Source organism: Gekko japonicus, unplaced genomic scaffold, assembly GCF_001447785.1.
Source record: "Gekko japonicus isolate JY-2015 unplaced genomic scaffold, Gekko_japonicus_V1.1 scaffold62, whole genome shotgun sequence".
In the NCBI taxonomy this organism is placed as follows: Eukaryota; Metazoa; Chordata; class Lepidosauria; order Squamata; family Gekkonidae; genus Gekko; species Gekko japonicus.
This window is the reverse complement of record NW_015166419.1, coordinates 2,185,303-2,205,882: the sequence shown is the minus strand read 5'-3', so window position 1 is coordinate 2,205,882 and position 20,580 is coordinate 2,185,303. Positions and strand designations below refer to the sequence as shown.

The window sequence follows — 20,580 nt, the reverse complement described above, 5'->3', positions numbered from 1 at the left end:
GGGCAGGAACGCACAGGAACGGAGTTCCAGCTGGCTCCCAAGTTGGCCACGCCCAGCAGGAACTCATTAGTATTACAGGCCACACCCAACAGCAGAAACGCATTAGAATTGCCTACATTAGGGATGTGTGGCCTAACATGCAAAGGAGTTCCTGCTACAAAAAAAGCCCTGGGTTTTGACCACAAACAAGGTCAACAGAATAAGAAGCAAAAGGTGGTCGTGGCTGGATGACCACACTTCTGGTAACATGGGTGTGTGGCCTAATATGCTAATGAGCTGTGCTGTCAGGGCTGTGGCCTAATAGGCTAATGAGTTTCTGCTGTTGGGTGTGGCCTATTATGCTAATGAGTTCCTGCTGGGCTTTTTCTACAAAAAAAGCCCTGGATATAACCCACTTTATCTGCTAAGGCCCACTGCCTCTGGCATTGAGAATATATATATACATTCCCAAACATTTTGTTTGTTCAGGAATAGTTTCCAAGTGCTGATGCTAGGACAATCTGAAATCCCATTTGTGGGAATTAAGCTTAATCCCTGACTGGATGACAGCAGCAAGCAGCTAGATGCTGAGAGATGAGATGTGGTTTGGTTGGCTGTGTTAGAGAGGCTGCATATTCCAGACCATGCCTGCAAGAGGACTCCCGCGCATAGCCTTCCACATATGAAGTGACCTTATACCATCTTGCAGCTGACTTGTCTCTTCTGACAGGCTGTGGCTCTGCAGACTCTCAGGCAGAGGAAGGGGTTTCTCAGCATCACTTTTAAAGGGAAGAGACCAGGATCAAACTCAAGACCTCATGTTGTTGTATGCTAACTGGCCCCCCCATCTGAATACATATCTCTACATCAGCTGCTACCAGGCCATCCTGCAGCAAAACAAAACTGTAGCCAAAAGTCTTCAGCAGAGTGAAGAATCAGTTCTGCTAACAAGTTGTGACATACTCAAACCAGGTAGACCCACAGACTTGGAACTCCTGATTTCCCACAGGCTAGAAGACAATCAACTCCCTTGGAGAACAGCAAATCTGTATTAAAGACATTTTTAAAAAATGCTGTTTAGTCAGCTCAGGTTTCCTGCCCCTCCCCTCAGAAAAGCAATTGTGGCCCCGGTCACACGGCAGAGTTGCTGCGGGAGAGGCACAGGAGTCCCACGGATTTTCCGGGCGCGATCACACCCCAACATCTGGGAAGCGCAGTGCTCCTGTGACGACCCCGTGGCTCCCCACTGAAGGTGCGGATTAAAAAACTAGTATTTACGAGGTACTAGTTTCCGGAAACCGCGGGCCAAGGGTGGGCATCTGATCGCGTTTCCGGTGGACTTGCGTGGCATCCGGCGCCCTTCTCCGCAGGTTGCACAACACCACCCAACAGCGCATGTGCACAAAGAGCGATTGCTAGTGCGATCATGCAGCGCGGCTTCAGTGCCCGTCTGGTCGGCATCTCCCCCCTAACCACGGGACCTCGACTGGGACGTGTGCTCGGGCGGCTGCGCATTAGTTTCCTCCGGGGCAATTAGCCACGCCTCCCCCCGTGATATCTGGCCCTTGTGACCAGGGCCTGTGTTGCCAGCCCACTAAGGCTGAGAGTTTCCCCCCTTCACCCCCCTTGGTTCTAGCAGCAATGAGATCAGTTATATTTAGAAGCATTGGTTGACCATCACTTGTAGCATTTTGGTCCATGAATTTTAGTTTAGTCAAAAATAAAAAAGACAGACCACCTTCTGAGAAAATAGATTTTTATTGGATATGAAACAAAGAAGGCTTAAACATCAAGAGCTGTTTTCGGATCACAACCAGTGCTTTCCACTAGCATCCTTTTGTTTTAGCTTGATCTGCTCCAACAATGGAAAAGAGCCAGCTATGTCAGGTGATTGTTTTGCTGTGGTCAGATTCAAAAAGACAGCTGGCCAGGCTGTAATGGAGCAGGGTGAGAGAGACCAAGTCAGAGGAATGGCAGAGTGCTAAAACTTTAGCAGGACAGTAACTAAGGCACCGTAATGGAAAGGGGTAGATCCTTACACTGGGATTTTCACTCCTGCTTGGTTTCTTAGCAACATTGGTTGGCCCTCCTTACACACAGTACTGTTTGCCAGCCCCTGTGCCCCACCCCCCCACCCGTTTCTCCCCTGTGTTTCCAGGCCGCAGCAAAAGTAGTCTGGGAAAAAAAGGGGGAAACTCAAAAGAAAAATACACTGTGTGTAAGGAAGGGGGGAGAAACTGATGCAGTGAAGAAGCAAAACTGGAGCAAAATCCTGGTGCTGATAAGGCCATGCAGAGATAACCATCAGTGGCATCAGTACAAGTGTATTTATCAGCAGCAATCAAGGATTAAGACAGGGCCATATTAGAGGCTGAGAGGCAGCCCCTCCAAGTACTCCTCCACCCACAATTCATAGCCTGTTAAACTAGCATCACTACTTATACATGCTAGTTATCCCAAGCACTGCTTATAAATTACTTATGCAAGGAGGCTGAGGTTACAGGCTATAGGTTATACCACGAGCTCCTTAGCCAGCAGTGGCCAGGATTGTTCCATAAATCCTCCGTCCACATCCAATTTTCTTCTTCTGACCTATGGAAGTTGACAGCTGAGGGGAGAAAACCAACACCAAAAAGGTTTGGAGGATGGAAGTCTGGGGTTGCGTACTGCTCTTGACGCTGAAGGCTGCGTGTTGTGCCTTAACTGCCTTTTTTTGGCCTTCAAATCACAGCTGACTTATGCCGACCCCAAAGGGTTTTCAAAGCAAGAGACTTAGAGGCAGTTTGCCACGGTCTGCCTCCCATGTCACAACCCTGGTATTCCTTGGCAGTTTGTTTGGGCTAGCCTGGGCGATCCAGGTCAGAGCCGAAGCCGAAGTAATCCCAAATAATTTCAGTAAAAACAGGGCAGTCACATCTTGTTACAGGGTAAGAAGTGCTCCCAATTTTTAGGTCAGGGAGTGAAGGGGCAGCAGGACTTTTTACTCACTAGAAGGGCATGCCTGTTCATCAGCACCAACATTCACTTCCCCTAAGAGGGGCCATACAGTGCCCCCAGCATGAAGGAAGGTTGACCCTGTGCTGCAATCTGCCTCTGTGCTGATACCACCTGATGTTACATAAGGCATCTACAGCCTGGATTCTCTTTGCAAAACTGCCCTCAACTCTCGATACATTCCAGGAAGTGCACAGCACTGTGGGAAGAATGGCCCTCAGCACCAGACAAGCTCACAGCCCTTTTTGCCTCAATTAATTTTTTCACAACCAAACCAGGAGGATGCAGAAAGGGTGGAAACAGGGCCCAGAAGCCATGGCCTTGATCCCCCCCCCCCTTCGGTGATCAAAGCAAGAAGAATAACCCAACAGATTTTCAATACATTGTATTTATTTATGGTGACAGATTCTAAAGAATCTAGCAAGTCTTGTCAGGCCTACCGCATGACAGGTCTGGTTGCTTCAGAACACAGTCAAACACAAGTCCAGAAGTGCCCAGCTCTTCAAACCTTTAAGATACCTCTCACACATACAAAGGAAGAGCACAATCACAGCAAAAAAAAGTCCAATGCGGCTTCCATTTACAGGAATTTCACTACACGCATACACACACCCCACAAAAAAAGTGCAACTTTTTTATTCATCCAGCAAGCCCTTGGTTAGAGGGGAAAGATATTTTTAAACTACAGTATTTACTTTTTTTTTTTGAAGAGGTTCTCTCGTTTAAGCATCCCCCTCAAGAATTCAGCCAGAAGAGTTAAGTGCTGCTAGACATCTGTGCTACTTTGATTAGTGCAAACCCACTTCCCCCCCTAAAATGTGAATTACTGAAAAGCTGCCAAAGATACAGTATGGAAGAGCAGCTTTTTCAAGTGGAAAAGGAAAAACCCACACACAATTAAGCCCCTGATATCAGGCACTGCAGCCACATTTCTCTGTGTGTACAGAAGAATTCACTGGTATGCAGAGGAACACCCCCTTCCCAGCTCAAGAGCTATTTATATTGCAGAAGAACTCTCTTATTGGACCTCTTAGAACTCAATGGCATCTCCTCATCCAGGAAGAATGGTGAGAGTGGCAACGCTGGAGCGGATCTTTTGTCAGTGTGGCCACAGGCTTGAGAATGGTTTGGTCTTTGCCAACCCAGCTCACACTTTTGCAGGAAAAGAGGCAGAGTTTTACCTAGACAACAATCCAAGTATGATATTTTATTTCATTTTTCCAGACTGCCCCAAACTTCGTACAGCTTTACTGCAAACAAACATTAGTAAATAAGTTGACCTTTAAGGATGTACCATGAAACGTTTTAATGTAGCCCTTCTATAGCAGGCACAGCCAAAATGCTAAAGCGTTCAACTACTTTAGCTTTCTAAAAAAAGCATGGGAGCATTAACCTGAACTAACACATTACACAGGAGCTGCTATGCACTCCCCCCACATCAGGACAGGACTACTGTGTGCTGTGTAGGTAGCCCACTTCAAACTTCTGGTATTTATACATGACACACTAAAATCCTCTTGGACGCAAGTCACTCTGATTGGCTTTAACTGAGATCTCCCTTCCAGTTGCCAGAGAAGGGAAACCGAGGATCTCTCTCCTCCCAAGTCCTTGCTAACAGAGGTCCATCGATAAGTTTCATCAAATGCCATTTTACTCAGGTATGGAGCCAAGCAGAATGACACAGGCATCTAGTTAAAGGAGGAGGAGCGCCATTCTCAGAGCAGGGGAAACAGGGTTAAAAAGAACTGGTTGCAGTTTTCAGTAAGAGCTCCAGAGCTCTTTGCCCAAACTTCAACCACAGGCAAAACCCCCACCAAGAACAGGTCAGTCTACCTAAGTCTGCTGGTGTTTCAGGTCAAACTCATTTAATCCCAACCACCTACCAATCAGTGGGTTTTTTTAATACCACGCAAATCCCAACATTTTCCCCTTCCCCTCCAGGACATTTACTTCCCGAAGTCACATTTTTGGCACCGCGCATTCAGTAGGGCAATACTTGGAGACAGGTTCCCAGTCTTCCTTTCAGCCTTCACGAGGATTTTTTGTACAACCTCAAAAACAGTGGTACTGATGCTTACTACCTCTGGCTCCCCACACTGATTGCCAATCAGTACTGCTGGCTCATCTCTAACAGCAAGCCCAGGAGGCAGCAGCAGCTCTTTCACGCCACTGCCTGCATCGGTTCCCTTGACAGAAATGATCAGGTGACCCTACCCCCCCCAAAAAAAAATCAGATATCCCTACTTGAACTACCAAGAGGGAGCTCTGCCCCTACCCAAAAAAAAAAAAAAATCAAGGTTACAGTACAATTCTTTTTTTTCTTTTTTTTTTGGTTGCAGGCACTTTTAATAGGATATCTTTGGTCCTTTACAAGGAATCAGCCACTCTGGCATCTCTTCAGAAACAGAGTCTGCACAGCCCCATCTCTTGTACTAAAAAAGGAAAAAAAAAATCTTTCAACTCAGGTAGTGCAGCTCTACCTTTTAACCTAATCCTACTCACCCCATACATAACTCAAGCATTTTCTTACTGTAAACATCTCTGATAACTACTCATAACACTGCACGGTTTTCCCCACAGTATACAGCAGACTGACTTCATTCCAATGTAGACGCAAGAATTCTGGTTTTGTTTTTTTCTTCTTCTCAAGGGTGAATGGCCTCTACTCCCACTGCCCTCCCCAGAGTATTAAGGAGAGCCATCGCAAAGCTCAGTTGCAGGGGAGCCAAGTTGGGTAGGAGTGACTGCAAGGCATGAGAGGTTGCACGTGGGTTACATAGTAATTGACATTTATTTCGCTGACATAGGGTGCCGGCTGATAATAGCAAGTCACGTTTGTGACTGTCGGGATTATGTTCTGCTCAGCCAAGACTCTCACAGCCAACATGGCAATGAGGTTCAACGTCTGCCGCCTTTCGTGTCCCATCAGGCACACTGTACTTTCATTCACCACTCTGTGCAGGGTCATCAGGCAATCGTACCGCTTACTCTCCATGCCAACAAAATGGCTCTGGAGGTAGGACTCTAACTTCCGCTGCTGCTCTCCAATGTCAGGAAAGTCTATAAAAAACCTGGAGCACATGTATCTCTGTAGTGCCTTCATGTCGACCTCCGATTTGGGCTTAAATCCCCTCACAAGGAGGTTGCAGTACTTTAGAAGCCCGCCGCCTCTGATCTCCTCTGGATTCCTAGTGGCGATGATTCTGTTCTTCAGATGGTCCATTGCCTCTTCAAAGTCCCCATACATGCTCTCCCCAGTGACTGTAGGGTGGAAGTTCTTAGACATTGGGTTCTCTGAACACTCCCCAAACAGCAACAGGGAGTCCAATATGATCTGGAAGGAATCAACACTGAACTCAAACTGCCGTCGGAGAGAGTCTACAAATTTGAGTTCTACGTTCTTCCCACTGTTGTTCGACAGCGAGATAAGGCTCCAGCGGTCCGTTTCATTGCACACTTTCACCAACTTCTGCACATAGGCCTCTTTCAGAGTCATGGGAGTGATCTTATCTTTGTTTACCCCTTCTGGGAGGAAGTCCAAGAGGCAGTCCATTACAACGTCTTTCACCAGCTGGAAGACATCCTCACTTTTCAGATCGACCCCAAAAATAAGATCCAGATCTTTGTATCCCAGACCACTGTCTTGATGCAGCACGTGGCTAGCTGCTGAGCCATTCAGCCTCACATTATGGACAGCGACCCCCTTCTTTTCTAGACGGCTGCGAACCACCTGAAAACACAAGGAGAGGAATGCTGCGGTAAGTTATTGAGCACTCTGGAGACAGGAGGCAACTCAGGCAGTGGGAAGCATTTGGCTGCCATGTTAAAGACGGCCATGTTTGCTTTCCCAACATCGTCACCGAGCCAACTTACAAGAGCAAGCTGCAATGCACACACCTGGAACTTTGTACTTCACCTTGTTCATGGGATCTGACGCCTACTTACACCCTATACGAACATTTAGTTATGAGCTGGAGGTCTATCTGCCATTCTCTACCCTAAGGCAGCAGCTGTCTGGGCAAGTCTAACGCAAGAACTGTCCCTCCTCCTGCAGCTTTTAGCCTTATTTGAGCAGAGTTCCAGGAAATTCCTGGCCTAAGTGCAGAATGGCAAGATTAAGAGGCAAGGGAGGAGGCTCCAGCATAGATGTCTTAGCTAGTGCCTAGGAAGGCTAAACACACTGGCCGCATTCGTTTTGTCTGTTCCTGCGGCTGCTCTTGCCAAGGCTCAAGGACAAACAAGATCACAGGGCAGCCAAAGACCTTGCGATTTGTATGGCAAAGCTCCATGCTACTAGGATGTGCAGCTTCAGGCATCTATCAGTCAGCCAAGCAAACTACAACCAGCCCTTGCAGTCTCCCTCTGATTTAAATGCTACTTGCAAAAACTAATCTGAACTAAAGCTATATAGGCCATACATCACAGGATCTAGATACGACTCCCCCTGACTCTTCCTGAACAGTTGTCTCTGCTTTACTAGTAGATCGTCATTGAGAAGCAGATGGCTTTTTCCACCATAATTTTATGGCAGACCATGTTTAGATGGCAAAGTAACACCTAAAAGCGCATGCTTTGCCATCTTCTGGACCAAGTCAGACTGAAGTGTCAAACAGACAGAGCCTCTTTTCAAGACACCCTCCCTCCACCAATACAATGAATAAAGCACTGGCTCAGGCAGTATAGAAGCAAAAACAGTTGTGCACGACACTGTAGAACTCAGCCCAAGATCGGGGGTGCGGAGGAGGGAGAGAGGAAAAACAGCAGAGCACACACCAGTTTGCCAAGAAGCTTTTAGGTACATTAGATAAAGGTGCTAAAATGCTTTAGAGTCCAGGTCTTGCTTTGTAGAGCCAACAACTGAACAGTTGCTCAAATTCCTGGATAAGAAGGTCCTTGAATGGTGCTCAGGACTTAGTTGTTGTGCTTATTCCCAAGGAAGAATAAGATTTTGACAGCTGTGTGAATGGCAGAAATTCAACAGATGCAGTTTCTACAATTTGGAAAGCTCTACCTGCTAGGTTTGCCTGCCAGTTTTACTACTAGAGGTGTGAAGGCTCAGAAAGTTTCCCCTTTTCATTTTCTCACATTCAAACCTTGCCTTAAGCATTTTGCTCATTTTTTCCATGTTTTCAAGTCTGAGGACTTTCAAACGAAAAAAATTGGGAAACCCTTGAGTTTTCCATTGTTATAAACTTTGACTTGATATCTCAACATGTTGGCAGTTCTACATATTGTGACTTAAGAGAATTTCTGTCCAAATAGTACACTTTCTTTTGTTTACTATAAACCTTTCTGCCTTTACCTTTTATTTCTTTCTCCTCTCTGAATTAAAGATACATGTGCTATGGTAAGCAGAAGTGTACAGCAGTTCACAATTCTTTCTCAGGTGTTAGATATACTTGCAATTTCTTATAAAAATGAAATTTATACTTTTAAATTCCATAGCTACGCCAAATACAATTTATATGCTAAGTTACAAATGATTTATTTTTATGAATTAAATCAAAGAAGCTTAGGTCTCATAGGAAAGTAAGTTTTCCAAAATGCTTTTCTCCCCCTAAAAAAGCTTTTTTCCTGGGTTTTCAAAATTTCTGGAAATTTGACATCTCTATTTACCACCGTGTTGTAGAGCACTGGTCCATATACAGCTATTCCAGCCCCAACCTACCTCAGCAGGTAATTTGATATAGAAGCCACACACTGAGCATTACAAAAGGTAACTCCCTTTTTAGGTTACTTGAGACAACCTTTGCATTTAGGGAAGATTTACATTCATCTGGCCAAAATAATTCCCTTTTGTTAACTGAGAACTACAAAATTCTATAGTACAATGATTTTTTTTTAATAGGAAAAGTGCAATCAGGTCAATGTTGGATAGGAAAGGTGCAATCAGGTCAATGTTGAACCTAACCTTCTTCTCAGATGGCCTAATGTACAGGTAGGACAGCCCCAAACGCCTCTGAAATCTCTACCCTGACACAGTTGAGCCCATTAAATTCTCATGACCAGAGTTCACAGACTCCTCTGGCTAGGTATGAACAGAAGCCCGAGCCTATCTGCACGCATATTTGTTATAAGACAATGTCTAAAGGGGCAAGGCTTAACACTCTATCACTTGCCACATGCATTACTTCGCAAGCAGCAAAACGCAACTAACTCCTTCACGCTAGTCACAGAATGCTGGGCAAGCCTACAGCAGTCCAGCACAGGTGGTGGTGTCCCCCTTTAGTGAGAGTATTTCCAAAGGCTATTTGATGGGCTTTAGTTACCCCCCCCCCAGGGAAAAACCACAGGAGTACTGAACAGAAATAAGTAAGGCTTTAAAGGTTTACCAAGAGCTTGCATAAAGATTTTAGTAGTTTTAAATCAAGGGGCTTGGTAAGGGCCTAGGCCTGAAATGTCTCCCTAGTCAACAGAAGATTTAAACTATAACATATTAGGTTAATCAGATGCCAGTGTGTTACCATCTATATATTCAGAACTTCCCTGCTGCAGCTGCACTGAGGGACTAAATTGCACCTCCTTTCCATTACCTGCAGTTTCAGGAAAGCAGCAGCATACCATGCTCTTATTGAGCTATATGAGCTGATTAGGTAAAGGCAAAGGTTTCCCTTGCTCGAAAGCCAGTTGAATCTGACTCTAGGGGGCGGTGCTCATCTCTGTTTCCAAGCCAAAGAGCCAGCGCTGTCCAAAGACTTCTCCATGGTCATGTGGCCAGCATGAGTCATGACTAAACACCAAAGTGCACGGAACGCTGTTACCTTCCCACTGAAGTGGTACCTATTTATCTACTTGCAATTTCTTGCTTTTGAACTGCTAGGTTGGCAGGAGCTGGGGCCAGAGATGGGAGCTCACTCCGTCATGCAGCGCTAGGGTCTGAAACTGCCGAACTACAGACCTTTCAGTCTGCAGCTCAGTGTCTTAACCTCTGAGCCGCCGCGGCTCTATATGAGCTGATTAAAAAGCATTAAATCCTTATTACTCATGGCCATGTGTCCAGGAACTCTGTCACATGGTTTATTCATCTGACCAGCATGAAAATGCATCAACACCCAACTTTCAGGTACGAAGATTCCTGAGCATCCTCTAGCCAGCACAAGTGGGGGATTTTCTCTCTATCCGACAATGCAGAAAGAAAGAGGCTCTCTGCACCTGGGCAGCAAAGTACACCAGCAAAACAGAAATGTTGCACCTCTGCAGCCCCAATCCCTGGGGTTTCAGGAAAAGGAGATTTGCTTTTCAGTATATGCTGCGTCTATGGTGAACTATGGTGCTGGAGAAGACTCTGGAGAGTCCCTTGGACTGCAAGAAGAACAAATCAGTCAATCCTAAAAGAAATCAACCCTGACTGTTCCCTGGAAGGCCAGATAATGAAACCGAAGCTCAAATACTTTGGCCACCAAATGAGAAGGGAGCACTCACTGGAGAAGACCCTGATGCTGGGAAAGACTGAAGGTCAAAGAAGACGGGGACGGGCAAAGGATGAGATGGTTAGACAGTGTCATAGATGCAACGAACATGAAGTTGAGCAAACTTCAGAGGACGGCGGAAGACCGGAGGGCCTGGCGGGAGCTGGTCCATGGGGTCGCAAAGAGTCGGACTCGACTGTGCGACTGAACAACATATGCTGCGTCCGCACATGGAACACTGTGTGGGGAAGGGAGGGATGCTAGGCATTCACGGTTCGGATGCCTCAACTATCCACACAAAATTCATGCTAGTGCTACGACTTCAGTTTAAATAAGGCAACTGAGACTGTCTCTGCACCACATTTGAGAAAACTCAATTACCTATTCAGCAGATGCCCAGGGGCTGAACTAATGATTATTCACCAATGAGGACTCTGGTAGAGCTCTTCTGGTTCTAACATACCATCCCTTTGCACCTTGCCTGGCAAAATCCCTTCATCAGCATTGTTCCTGCCTGCAACTGCCAAATGCTCACCTGCACCCTACTAAACCACATGCTACTGCTTGCCCTCCACAGCCATCTGACACAAAGAAATCTGCTTGCTTCCAGCTTACCCCAGTCCTGCCAGCCAAGTATACTCTACTAGCCATGGACCATCCCCCATCCTTCCTGCCTGCCAGAGCCAGTTTAGTAATTTGTGAAGCGTAGTAGAGTGACTGCCTCAAGCAAGCCTCTGGCAAGGTGGCATGCAGTTTTCCCAAATGAAGACTACAGCTCGCGTTGGAGACCTTGGAAAGATCCTTATGATTTTCTAGCCCTGCTCTCCCTGGTTATGAAAGTGCAGAGCTGGATGCTTGTACAACCAGTTTGTCCAACTCTGCCAAGCTCCATGCAGGACAAACTGCCCAGTGAAGTTCCTCAGTCCTAAGGCGACAGGCATCTGGTGCTTTTAACATATGTGACCAGCATGGCTTCAATATTCCAGGCCCTGCCGTAACTGAAGGCCTCTTCCTATACAATTCCTACCTTTCCACAGGATTTAAAGTTCCAGAATCTAATGCAACATAAAGTGTGCAGGATTAGCATCTACACTCTACTCTAGAGAAGACTTTCCTGCCCACAAACTAATAGTCTTCATAACCAAAGTACAGCATTTCACTTTAATCCAGGATTTGCAGAATTCAATAAACATAGCTCTACACTTATTTTGAACAAGAAATATTGTTTGCTTAGTGCAACTTGACCTAAATTCTGTGCCAAAGGTTGCACTTAGTGTAAAATTTGGAATTTACACACCACCCTTCTGTATGCAATTCATATGTGAGCACACAGATGCACCCCAGAAAGTCCTTCAACTCCTAGCAATTGCCATTGTGAAAGGCAGCCAGGGTTTTTTGTTGTTGTTGTTGGACAACGTTTCTTAATTAGAATCCAATGTGCCTTATTTTATATTAGTGAGTCACCACAGAAGAATGAAGCCACCTCCCATGCAAAATGAATATGCAGCAGCATATTGGCACAACATTACTGCCTACTAAGCACACTGGTTGCTACCTAATGGACAAACAAATCCCTAGTAATTTGTGGCAGTGACAACATACAGCAGAGTAGGCTATTTTAGGGCAAGTGGACTGTACTAGAAGCAACCTTCCACATTCCCCAGCTTCACAGTCAGGCAAAAAGGACAGTCAGATCCTATTTTTCCTACACCATGAGGTTGTGTGAAACATTGCACCAATAGTTTGCTGTCACTGGGCTGGATCTGGATTAATTCGGCAATTTCTACCAATCCCCCCTTCCCACTGCAGAGCCCCTTTATGTCATGCCAAAGGGCCCCTAGCCCCCAGGAGTGACATTTTGAGAAGATCAGTGGGCTGCAGAGGAACAGGGAGGAGGCAGACAAGCTCCATTCTGACACTGGAAAAAATGTTCTGGATCCAACAATTATTTAGCGCTGGAAGACGATATGTTAATGCACAAAGACTGTGTTCCCTGCATCTCCCACTGTGAAGTACTCATCATTCATACAGGTAGACTAAAATAACTCTCTTAAGGAGACCAAGAAAACTTTTACGCTACTCTGGGTTTATACACAAGTTTATGGTGGGTACACTGAAATGCAATGTATTTTTCATCCCTCCCCCCAGCCTGAGCCCCGCATGCCTAACTAGCTTTTGCTGTAGACACACAAGATCCTACTTCCCTGGAGTTTGATCCAACTTCCAGGGCTATTTTTGGGCAGGAACGGAGTTCCGGCTGGCTCCCAAGTTGGCCACGCCCAGCAGGAACTCATTAGCATAACAGGCCACACCCAACAGCAGAAACGCATTAGAATTGGGTACATTAGGGGTGTGTGGCCTAACATGCAAAGGAGTTCCTGCTACAAAAAAAGCCCTGGGTTTTGACCACAAACAAGGTCAACAGAATAAGAAGCAAAAGGTGGGCGTGGCTGGATGACCACACTTCTGGTAACATGGATGTGTGACCTAAGATGCTAATGAGCTGTGCTGTCAGGGCTATGGCCTAATAGGCTAATGAGTTTCTGCTGTTGGGTGTGGCCTATTATGCTAATGAGTTCCTGCTGGGCTTTTTCTACAAAAAGAGCCCTGCGTCTAAAGCAAAGCACAGGGGGATGCACTTCTGCAGCAGACCCTGCTCAAGTTTAGGGCCAAAGGAGGTGTCAGAAGTTAACGAAGGAGTTAATGAGTCAGCTTTCAAGTTCCTTTGGACACCTCACCAGCCGGGATGTTTTGCTTAACATATCCAGCCCCCAGTGGAATGCTAAAGCTTGCTCACTAGACTACTGACTTTTAATTGTCTTTAATAAGAGCTATTCCACAAGCATGCTTTAGTTTCTTAGGGACCAGTATAGCTGCATACTGTTTATCTACTCAAATTATGGACATCCACAAGAACTCGTGCCAAAAGACGCACAGTCAAAGAATTGTTTAATTTTAACCAAGCTATAGTGTATAAGATTTACTTCCAACAAACTGGCCCAGTTTGGGCGGCAAGCATGAAGGTTGTCAGCAGCCAAGCTTCATGAGTTAGAGATTGAGCTAAATTGTGCGACTGCAATTACCACCAGCTTCATGGTATCCCCACCTCAGTCTCCAACCCAGCCTTGTTATGCTACCCTCAGAAATCCAAACTGGGGTTACGCTACTACCAATCCACCGTGACAGAAATGTAGTATAGAAGTAATGGCTTCCATTTACCTCTTCACCAGCATCAGCCAATGCCCAGCAAGAACAGCCAGTGAGAATTCCAGATTAGTTTGGCTGCTGTTATTATATTTGTTTACAGGCATGGTCCTTAGCATCTGACGCTATGGGACTTCTGTACTTTTGTCAATGAAGATCATCCTGTCAGGTAAAACTTGGAACAAGTTCTTTTGATTTGTACCCCAGCAGGTACAGCCAAACGTCAGAAACGAGTAAGACCAGGGTGCTGGAGACGTCAAAACTGAGCCTTCAGCCAACCTCCAATGGCCGTTGGTGCAAATCAGGTTTATAGCTACAAGGACAGAACACGACCTAGCATATTTAATTATCAAACAAAATCCAACGAGAAGTTACAATGTTGACAATAGTCTGTCAAAGGCTATATGGTACAATCTACTCCGTATGTGCTTACCAGCTCTCTTTCCATTCCGTTCTTCTCAACAACCCTACTCTTGTTTCAACAGGTATAACAGAGTAACTGTGCTATTCTGAACAAAGTCCCCTGGTCTAGGATCACTGGTTTTAACAGGATTAGACTAGAGTTAACTCTGGACATGCCTGAACTGAAAGAGGCTTGACCAAGTGGAGTTACAAACCTATGAAGCACAGCACTGCCTTGGGCAGGCCACAATCTCTTAGCCTACCCTACCTCATGAGGCTACAGCAGTAATCCCACGTTCATGAACCTACAGATACTTGGAGAAGGGGCTGGATAGGATACCACTCACACATGTGTCATATGGGCCAAGCAACATGGGAGATTCACAACTAGGTGTGCTGATGTCTTCTTGAACTTTGAAATGCGTTTGAATTGGGGCTGTGGTGACAGGGGTCAGGTTAGCCATACACCACCCAAAAGAACTCACAACCTAATATGGTAACATTGGCTGCAAGACGCAGCAAGAAAAAAAGTACCATATGGAAGGTTATTAGGTGCAATGAGGGAGGAAAAGGCAGGTACGCCGCCTGTATTGTCTTCCACCCCACCCCCATGCAGATAACAGCAGCTCACAGGGATGACCATTCCTATCAGTCGAAAAACAAATGGGGGGGGGGGCCCTGCAGTTATTTTAATGTTAAAGAAGAGCCAAGCAAGCATCTCTTGAAATCGGTGGTTTTACTCTCCCTACCCTTTCTTTTTAAATGTATTTTGCAGTCCCTCTAGCCAGGAGGCCCTAGATCAGCAACTAAAATATCCTGAATCAAGTGCAAAAAGCCATCCCATTTTTATATCACCCTTCTTTCAAGCTGCTCAGGGCAGCATACACAGTTCTCTGTAACAACTGTATTCTGCTAACTTGGAAGGTAATTAGGCCCAAAAAATCTGGCCCAAAGTCACCCAGAAAGTTCAGTTCAAAAACAGCCCCCTGGATTCGGTTCCACAGTAGCCACTGCCCATTCCTGTCACTCGCCATTCACCAGAGCCCTATCACACACATCGGATGCCTGACCACACAACCCCAGTATAAGAAGTTGTGCTCGGGTTTCTCCATCCAGTTTCATAGCCATTTCTAAACTGACATTCACTTCCAGCTAGAGAATTCCTGAGCCCCAAATGGCACACAGCCAAGGCCAAGAGACTGGATATCACCACCTCAGCAGATTTATTTTCTGCTAGCAGATTCCAAGCTCCATATAAGCTGACAGCAGAGTGCCAAGCAAAGAGGCCAGCCAGCATGCAAGCTCATCAGGACAGAGTCCAACCCTTTTGGCATACACCGCTTTGGTAACAGAAGAGTCAACGGTAGCAGAAAGAGCCTAGAGTGACCTTGTTTTCTTGGTCAAGACAGCCACCAACTCATTGACAAAGGTCAATGCTGCACTACAGAAAGCAACCATGTACAGGGTGCTAACATATGTGGCTCTTGCTCCAACATGCTCAATGGGAGGCAGAAAGCAAGCTGACTCCAAAGAGGGAAACACCCTTGGCAGATACCAAATCACATACCCGTTTCCTCCCTCTGAGGGCTTTTAAGCAGGAGCTGTTCAAACATGGCTCAGCAGAAGACATTTCTGCCAACTCGCACTTTGAGTTCCATACACTTAATCTTTATTTCTGTGGCTGACACCTCCCTTTACATGAAACAAAACCTTTACTGTCATCATGCTTAAGCATTTGTACAGGAAAGCCTGCCAAGGAAATATGGCCTTGAAAGAGCCCTACAGGAAGCACACCACACCAGAGAACATGCATACCCAGGCAAATCTTCCTGCCCTGGAAAGGCACTTCATGAGAAGACAGCCCCCAACCTCCAGCAGAGAGAATTCCCTACCCTGCCACCACCACTCATCAGCAAACTCCAGTGTACTGATACCTGTCCCCAGTCTTAGGTCAGCAGTGCTATGCACTATCGGGAAGCTGGACTGCAACAGCAAATTAATTAGTACTAGATCCAGATGCTTCTAATTGAGGAACTATTTCTCCTTCTACACTGGTTGGACCCTAATGTCAAGTCAGCATATCCAAAACCCTTCCCTCCACATCACAGCCCAGAGAAGAGTGTTTCCAGACAGTCTACTCACTCTCCCCTTTTTCTGTCACTTCTCCACTAGACTCAGTAAACCTTCAGCCCCCTCCAATCACACTCTTTTGCCCACAAGTCAGGGGCTGCTTGCCATTCTACAGCTTGTATATACTCAACTCAGGTTAGACTCAAGCATGTACTCAAGTTGCTACAGCTTGTATGTACTCAACATCCATTTACCTTGGGGCATTTTTAAGCCAGGCCATCTGTAGGGTGGTGCCTCCCATTCCAAGTGAATAGAAGGTCCAACGAGCCCTGATTAGAGAGCACCTGCAACCTCTTATTAGGACATGGGGTGTAACTATTACCCTGCCTTCCCTCTAACTCTCAACGGGCGTGCAATATGGATTATTCATGAACAATCTCTTCAACCAGAAAGCAACCCCCACGACCCAATTGGACTGCTGATGCCCCTGCATACATCCATCAAGCCGCTTCTGTTGTCAAATCTAACAGCCCAGTGCTACTATAATCCAGAAAGAACATGTGCAGCCCCCCCCCCAACACACACACTTTATAACTCCAAGTGCAGATCAAGCTGCTGTTGACTATACCCTGGGCCAGATTTTCTTCTCCACAGCTCTCCCTCTCTCTTCTAGTATCAGGGCCTTCTTCAGTCTACAACCTCAATGTAGAGCCACTCTCTCCAGCCTGTTCTTCTTCCCACACCCCTGGTGAAGTGCACCGTCTCCTAACATCACAAGTGGCACTCCCCCCCCCCCTTAATGATCCATGAAGTCAACAGAAGCCTTTTAAAACTATCTCAAGAATAGCAGTTCAGTGAACGGGGGCTAGGAAGCCAGTGTAGGACAGTGTACACAATGCATACCTGGCAGGGCTTAGCCATGAGCTCAGAAGGTAGCCTTAGGCAAGGCACTATTCTTAGCCCACCCCACCCCCCAGGCAGAATTTGGGAAGGGTGGCCTCTTATAGGATTGTTATAAGGATTACAGAGGTCACCGCCAGGAAACACTCTGAATGTGTCCTTCGCCCAAAACATGTCTCCTGCATCACAAAGCTTCTACATTCTGCCCAAGCTCGTAGTGGCATTCACTGGCCACCAGACCAAGCCATGAACTGGGGAACCCCCGCATCAGATGCCATCTCTCCTATAAACTCCAGCTCTACCTGCAATATGGTGCTGGGGGAGATTTAAAAAGGGTAACTGGAAGGGCCCCAAAATAATGTGAAGCATTTTGTATGCACCAAGTGCTACTCAACTAGTAGCAGTACTTGACACATACTTGGGAAGAGCCATAAGAGTGTGAGATTTAAAAAGGGTAACTGGAAGGACCCCAAAGTAATGTGAAGCATTCTGTATGCTCCAAGTGCTACTCAACTAGTAGCAATACTTGACACATACTTGGGAAGAGCCATAAGAGGGTTTTAGCTAAATAGCTCATCTCGATCTAGCCAGCTGGCTACAGAGAAGACTCTCAGATCTCAGCCTAGTTGCTGAAACCATGGGAGTTGCTCAGAATGATCAACTTACTCTACACACACACCACATACTAATATAGAGAAAGATCAAAGTCATTAATAATTGGTCAGAAAGGCTAAGTTTATAACACCTTTAGTAATTATAGAAGCTTGCATATACCAGATGACTGAGGCAAGAACTACGTAATTTAAGGCTGTACTCTTATGGCAGGAATTTGGGAGTAACACCCACTTAACTCAAAGAGACTTACACGTGGATAAAGGTGCAAGTCTTTCCCACAGAAGCCTGGCACTTGCTTATTGACAGGCATTACGGCTTTCCTGGCCATGCTTCCCCTTAGAAGCTGTACATTATTCAAAATGAGTTCAAAATGAGTTATCTCCCCCACTCCCACCCCATATAAGCATGCACAAGACTACAGCTGCCATTTGCTGGTTAAGCTCAGCATTGTGTTGGGTTTTTTTTAAAAAAAAAAAACAGTGAAGAGAGTTAAGATCTCTATGTTAGTATACAGAACCTCAACCCAACGGATCACCAAGGCTGGCTATTCACAAGTATGTCAAGAGGCATACTGATCAAGTGGCTCCAGGTTCCACGTACTAGCTCTGCTGCTTAGGTCCAAGCATCCTCAGAGAGACAAATTAAAATGTGGAACATCAATCTACTTGACCACTAGACCTCCCCCACTGACTCACTCAAAACCAAGCAAAGTCAACATACAGCACCACAACCCAACCGATCGTTCCTCCTACTTCTGAGTAACTATCTTGAGACGCGCTGCAATCCAGAAGGATGAGATTCCACAGACTAACTCTGCTTAGTTCCCAAGTAAATGAGCAGAGGCAGAGTTCGCCTAAGGAATCTCAACCGATCGGGAGATGATTAAAAAAAATCGGGGGGTGGGATAGCAATGTACGGCCTCCACCCTCTCCTACGGGAGTCCCATCACGCACCTGCACGATCCTGCGCGGCCGCACGGACAGAGTCGGGAAGTTGCCCCGGCCGTGGATGGGCACAGCTTCTTCGAGGATCTGGTCCAACCGCTGCACCTGCTGCCAGCTGAGGACACTAAAACGCCCGTCATCACTGCTGCTGTGGGGCGGTTGCCCCGAGTTCGTAGCGACCACCGCTGACTCAGTCGAGTGCATGGCGACGAAGCAGCCTCCCGGAAAGCAGAGACGCTGACAGGCGGGGTGGAGGAGAAAAGCAGGCTGAGTTTATTTAAGAATAATTACTTTTAAAAAAAGGAAAAAAGGAAAATTCCAGAAGAGAGAAGGAGGAGGGGAAACAAGAGAAGCTGGGGGAGAGGGGCTGGCAAAGGGTGGGCGCAAATCAGCCAAGCCACCGTCTTCCTTCTTTGTCCCGTCTTACCCCCCTCCCCTCCTCCAAGCCCGCTAGCGACACTTCGGCACTGCAGAAGCCTCTGCCGGCGCTCGCAATTTATATAGAGCCGCCGCCGCACGCTTCCATTGGCTCTGCTCGAGCCGCCAATCAACGGGCTTGCTCGCGGAAGGCTCCGAAGGGCGTTCTCATTGGAAGCGACGGGCCAGAGTCGGCTCCGCCCACTTTATCCAGCAGACGACAGGGAACTCAAGCGGCTCTAAAAAGACAACGATAATCTCGTCGTTTTGGACGTCAGAGGGGAGTCCTACCTGTGATTGGTCGACGGGGAGGAGGCTGGGTTTAAAGATACAGTGGCTGTCAAAGCCGAGAGAAAGCAACGGAGTCGAGGCGATTATTGGTTGGTGGAAGAAGTTCGGGGCTCTCTTGGAAATTATAGCCCTCTGATATGAAAGTCCAGATGGGCGAGGTTAATTGTGATTACCGAAGAGGAGGCGAGTAATATAAAAATAGTCCACATATGCTTAGAGGCACTCTTGCCTTCCTGACCAAGAAGCTACTAGTGGTACGTCAAAGACTTACCTTGGGGGTTTTTTCAGTTCAAGGTTTCGTGGAAAAGAGCCCGCTTTGATCAGTTGCAAGCGACAAAATGCGGAGGAGTCCAGGCAGACTTGTGGTGGAATGAACTCTTGCAAGCCTTTAAGGTACTGCAAAGCTTGTGCTTATTTTTTCCCTGCAACAGACTGACATAGCTGCTCCTTGGGAATGGGAACTGTTACCTGTTTACTTCCTGCTTTTTGGGATCGTGGCTGAGTTCTGCAAACCAGAGTGTGGGTGGAGAGAGGACAATAAGACACCCCGGGCTTTATGGAGATTGGATCTGAGGTTTGTAAAGAGATGCATGGAGTTATTTAAAGTATTTATTGGCCTCCTCTCCAAAAAAGGAAACACATTTGGAGAGGGCTGTGGCTCAGTGGCCGAGCATCTGCTTGGCAGGCAGAAGGTTCCAGATTAAATCCCTAAAATCTCCAGTTAAAAGAACTAGGTAGAAGGTGGTGTCAAAGACCTCTGCCTGAGACCCTGAGGAGCTACTGCCAGTCAGAGTAGACAATACTGACTCTGGATCAAAGGTCTGACTGAGTATAAGCAGCTTCAGGTGCCTTTATGCACGCACACATATACTGGTATAAATACAGACATATCAAATCTAGTTATAAATGTTACTATGCTTCAGATTTATAATTTGTGTTGTGTGTTTGTGTATATGTATGCATGTGTACTAGTAACAACAATAAAAGTGGCAGGATTTTGGTGAACTAAGAGTGAATTTCTTCAGATGGTTCTGCACAAAAAAGGAGTTGGTTTTGGGTGTACAGATGGGGAAATAAATGGATATAAAAGAAAAATGAGATGGGGTTTTGGGATTCAGACCAATTCCCACAAACTTTGCACACATGTGGCCTAAGGTCGTTCATCTCTCAGAAAGGGGCATTGTGAATCAATGTCTAAGAGCCCAGATCAAAACTCAATTATATTACTATGCCTAAAGTAATATAATGGATTAAATGTTTAATATAATGTCAACTTTTTAAAAAATGTGCTGCCCAGTGCAAGTCAATGTTCCACAACTTTGGAATTTGCTGGCTACAATCCATCACAAAGGTAG

The 20,580-nt window shown here is 46.2% G+C and overlaps 1 protein-coding gene across 1 annotated transcript; it reads right to left on the bottom strand.

Annotated features, from left to right (window-relative positions):
* Positions 1-3,668: 3,668 nt before the first annotated feature.
* FAM46B (family with sequence similarity 46 member B) lies at positions 3,669-18,829 on the bottom strand. Its single transcript, XM_015411652.1, has 2 exons — positions 18,527-18,829; positions 3,669-6,703 (listed from the first exon to the last, which is right to left on the bottom strand). Exons 1-2 carry the CDS (start codon positions 18,719-18,721, stop codon positions 5,684-5,686), a joined length of 1,215 nt encoding a protein of 404 aa, XP_015267138.1. The 5' UTR covers positions 18,722-18,829; the 3' UTR covers positions 3,669-5,683.
* Positions 18,830-20,580: the final 1,751 nt, after the last annotated feature.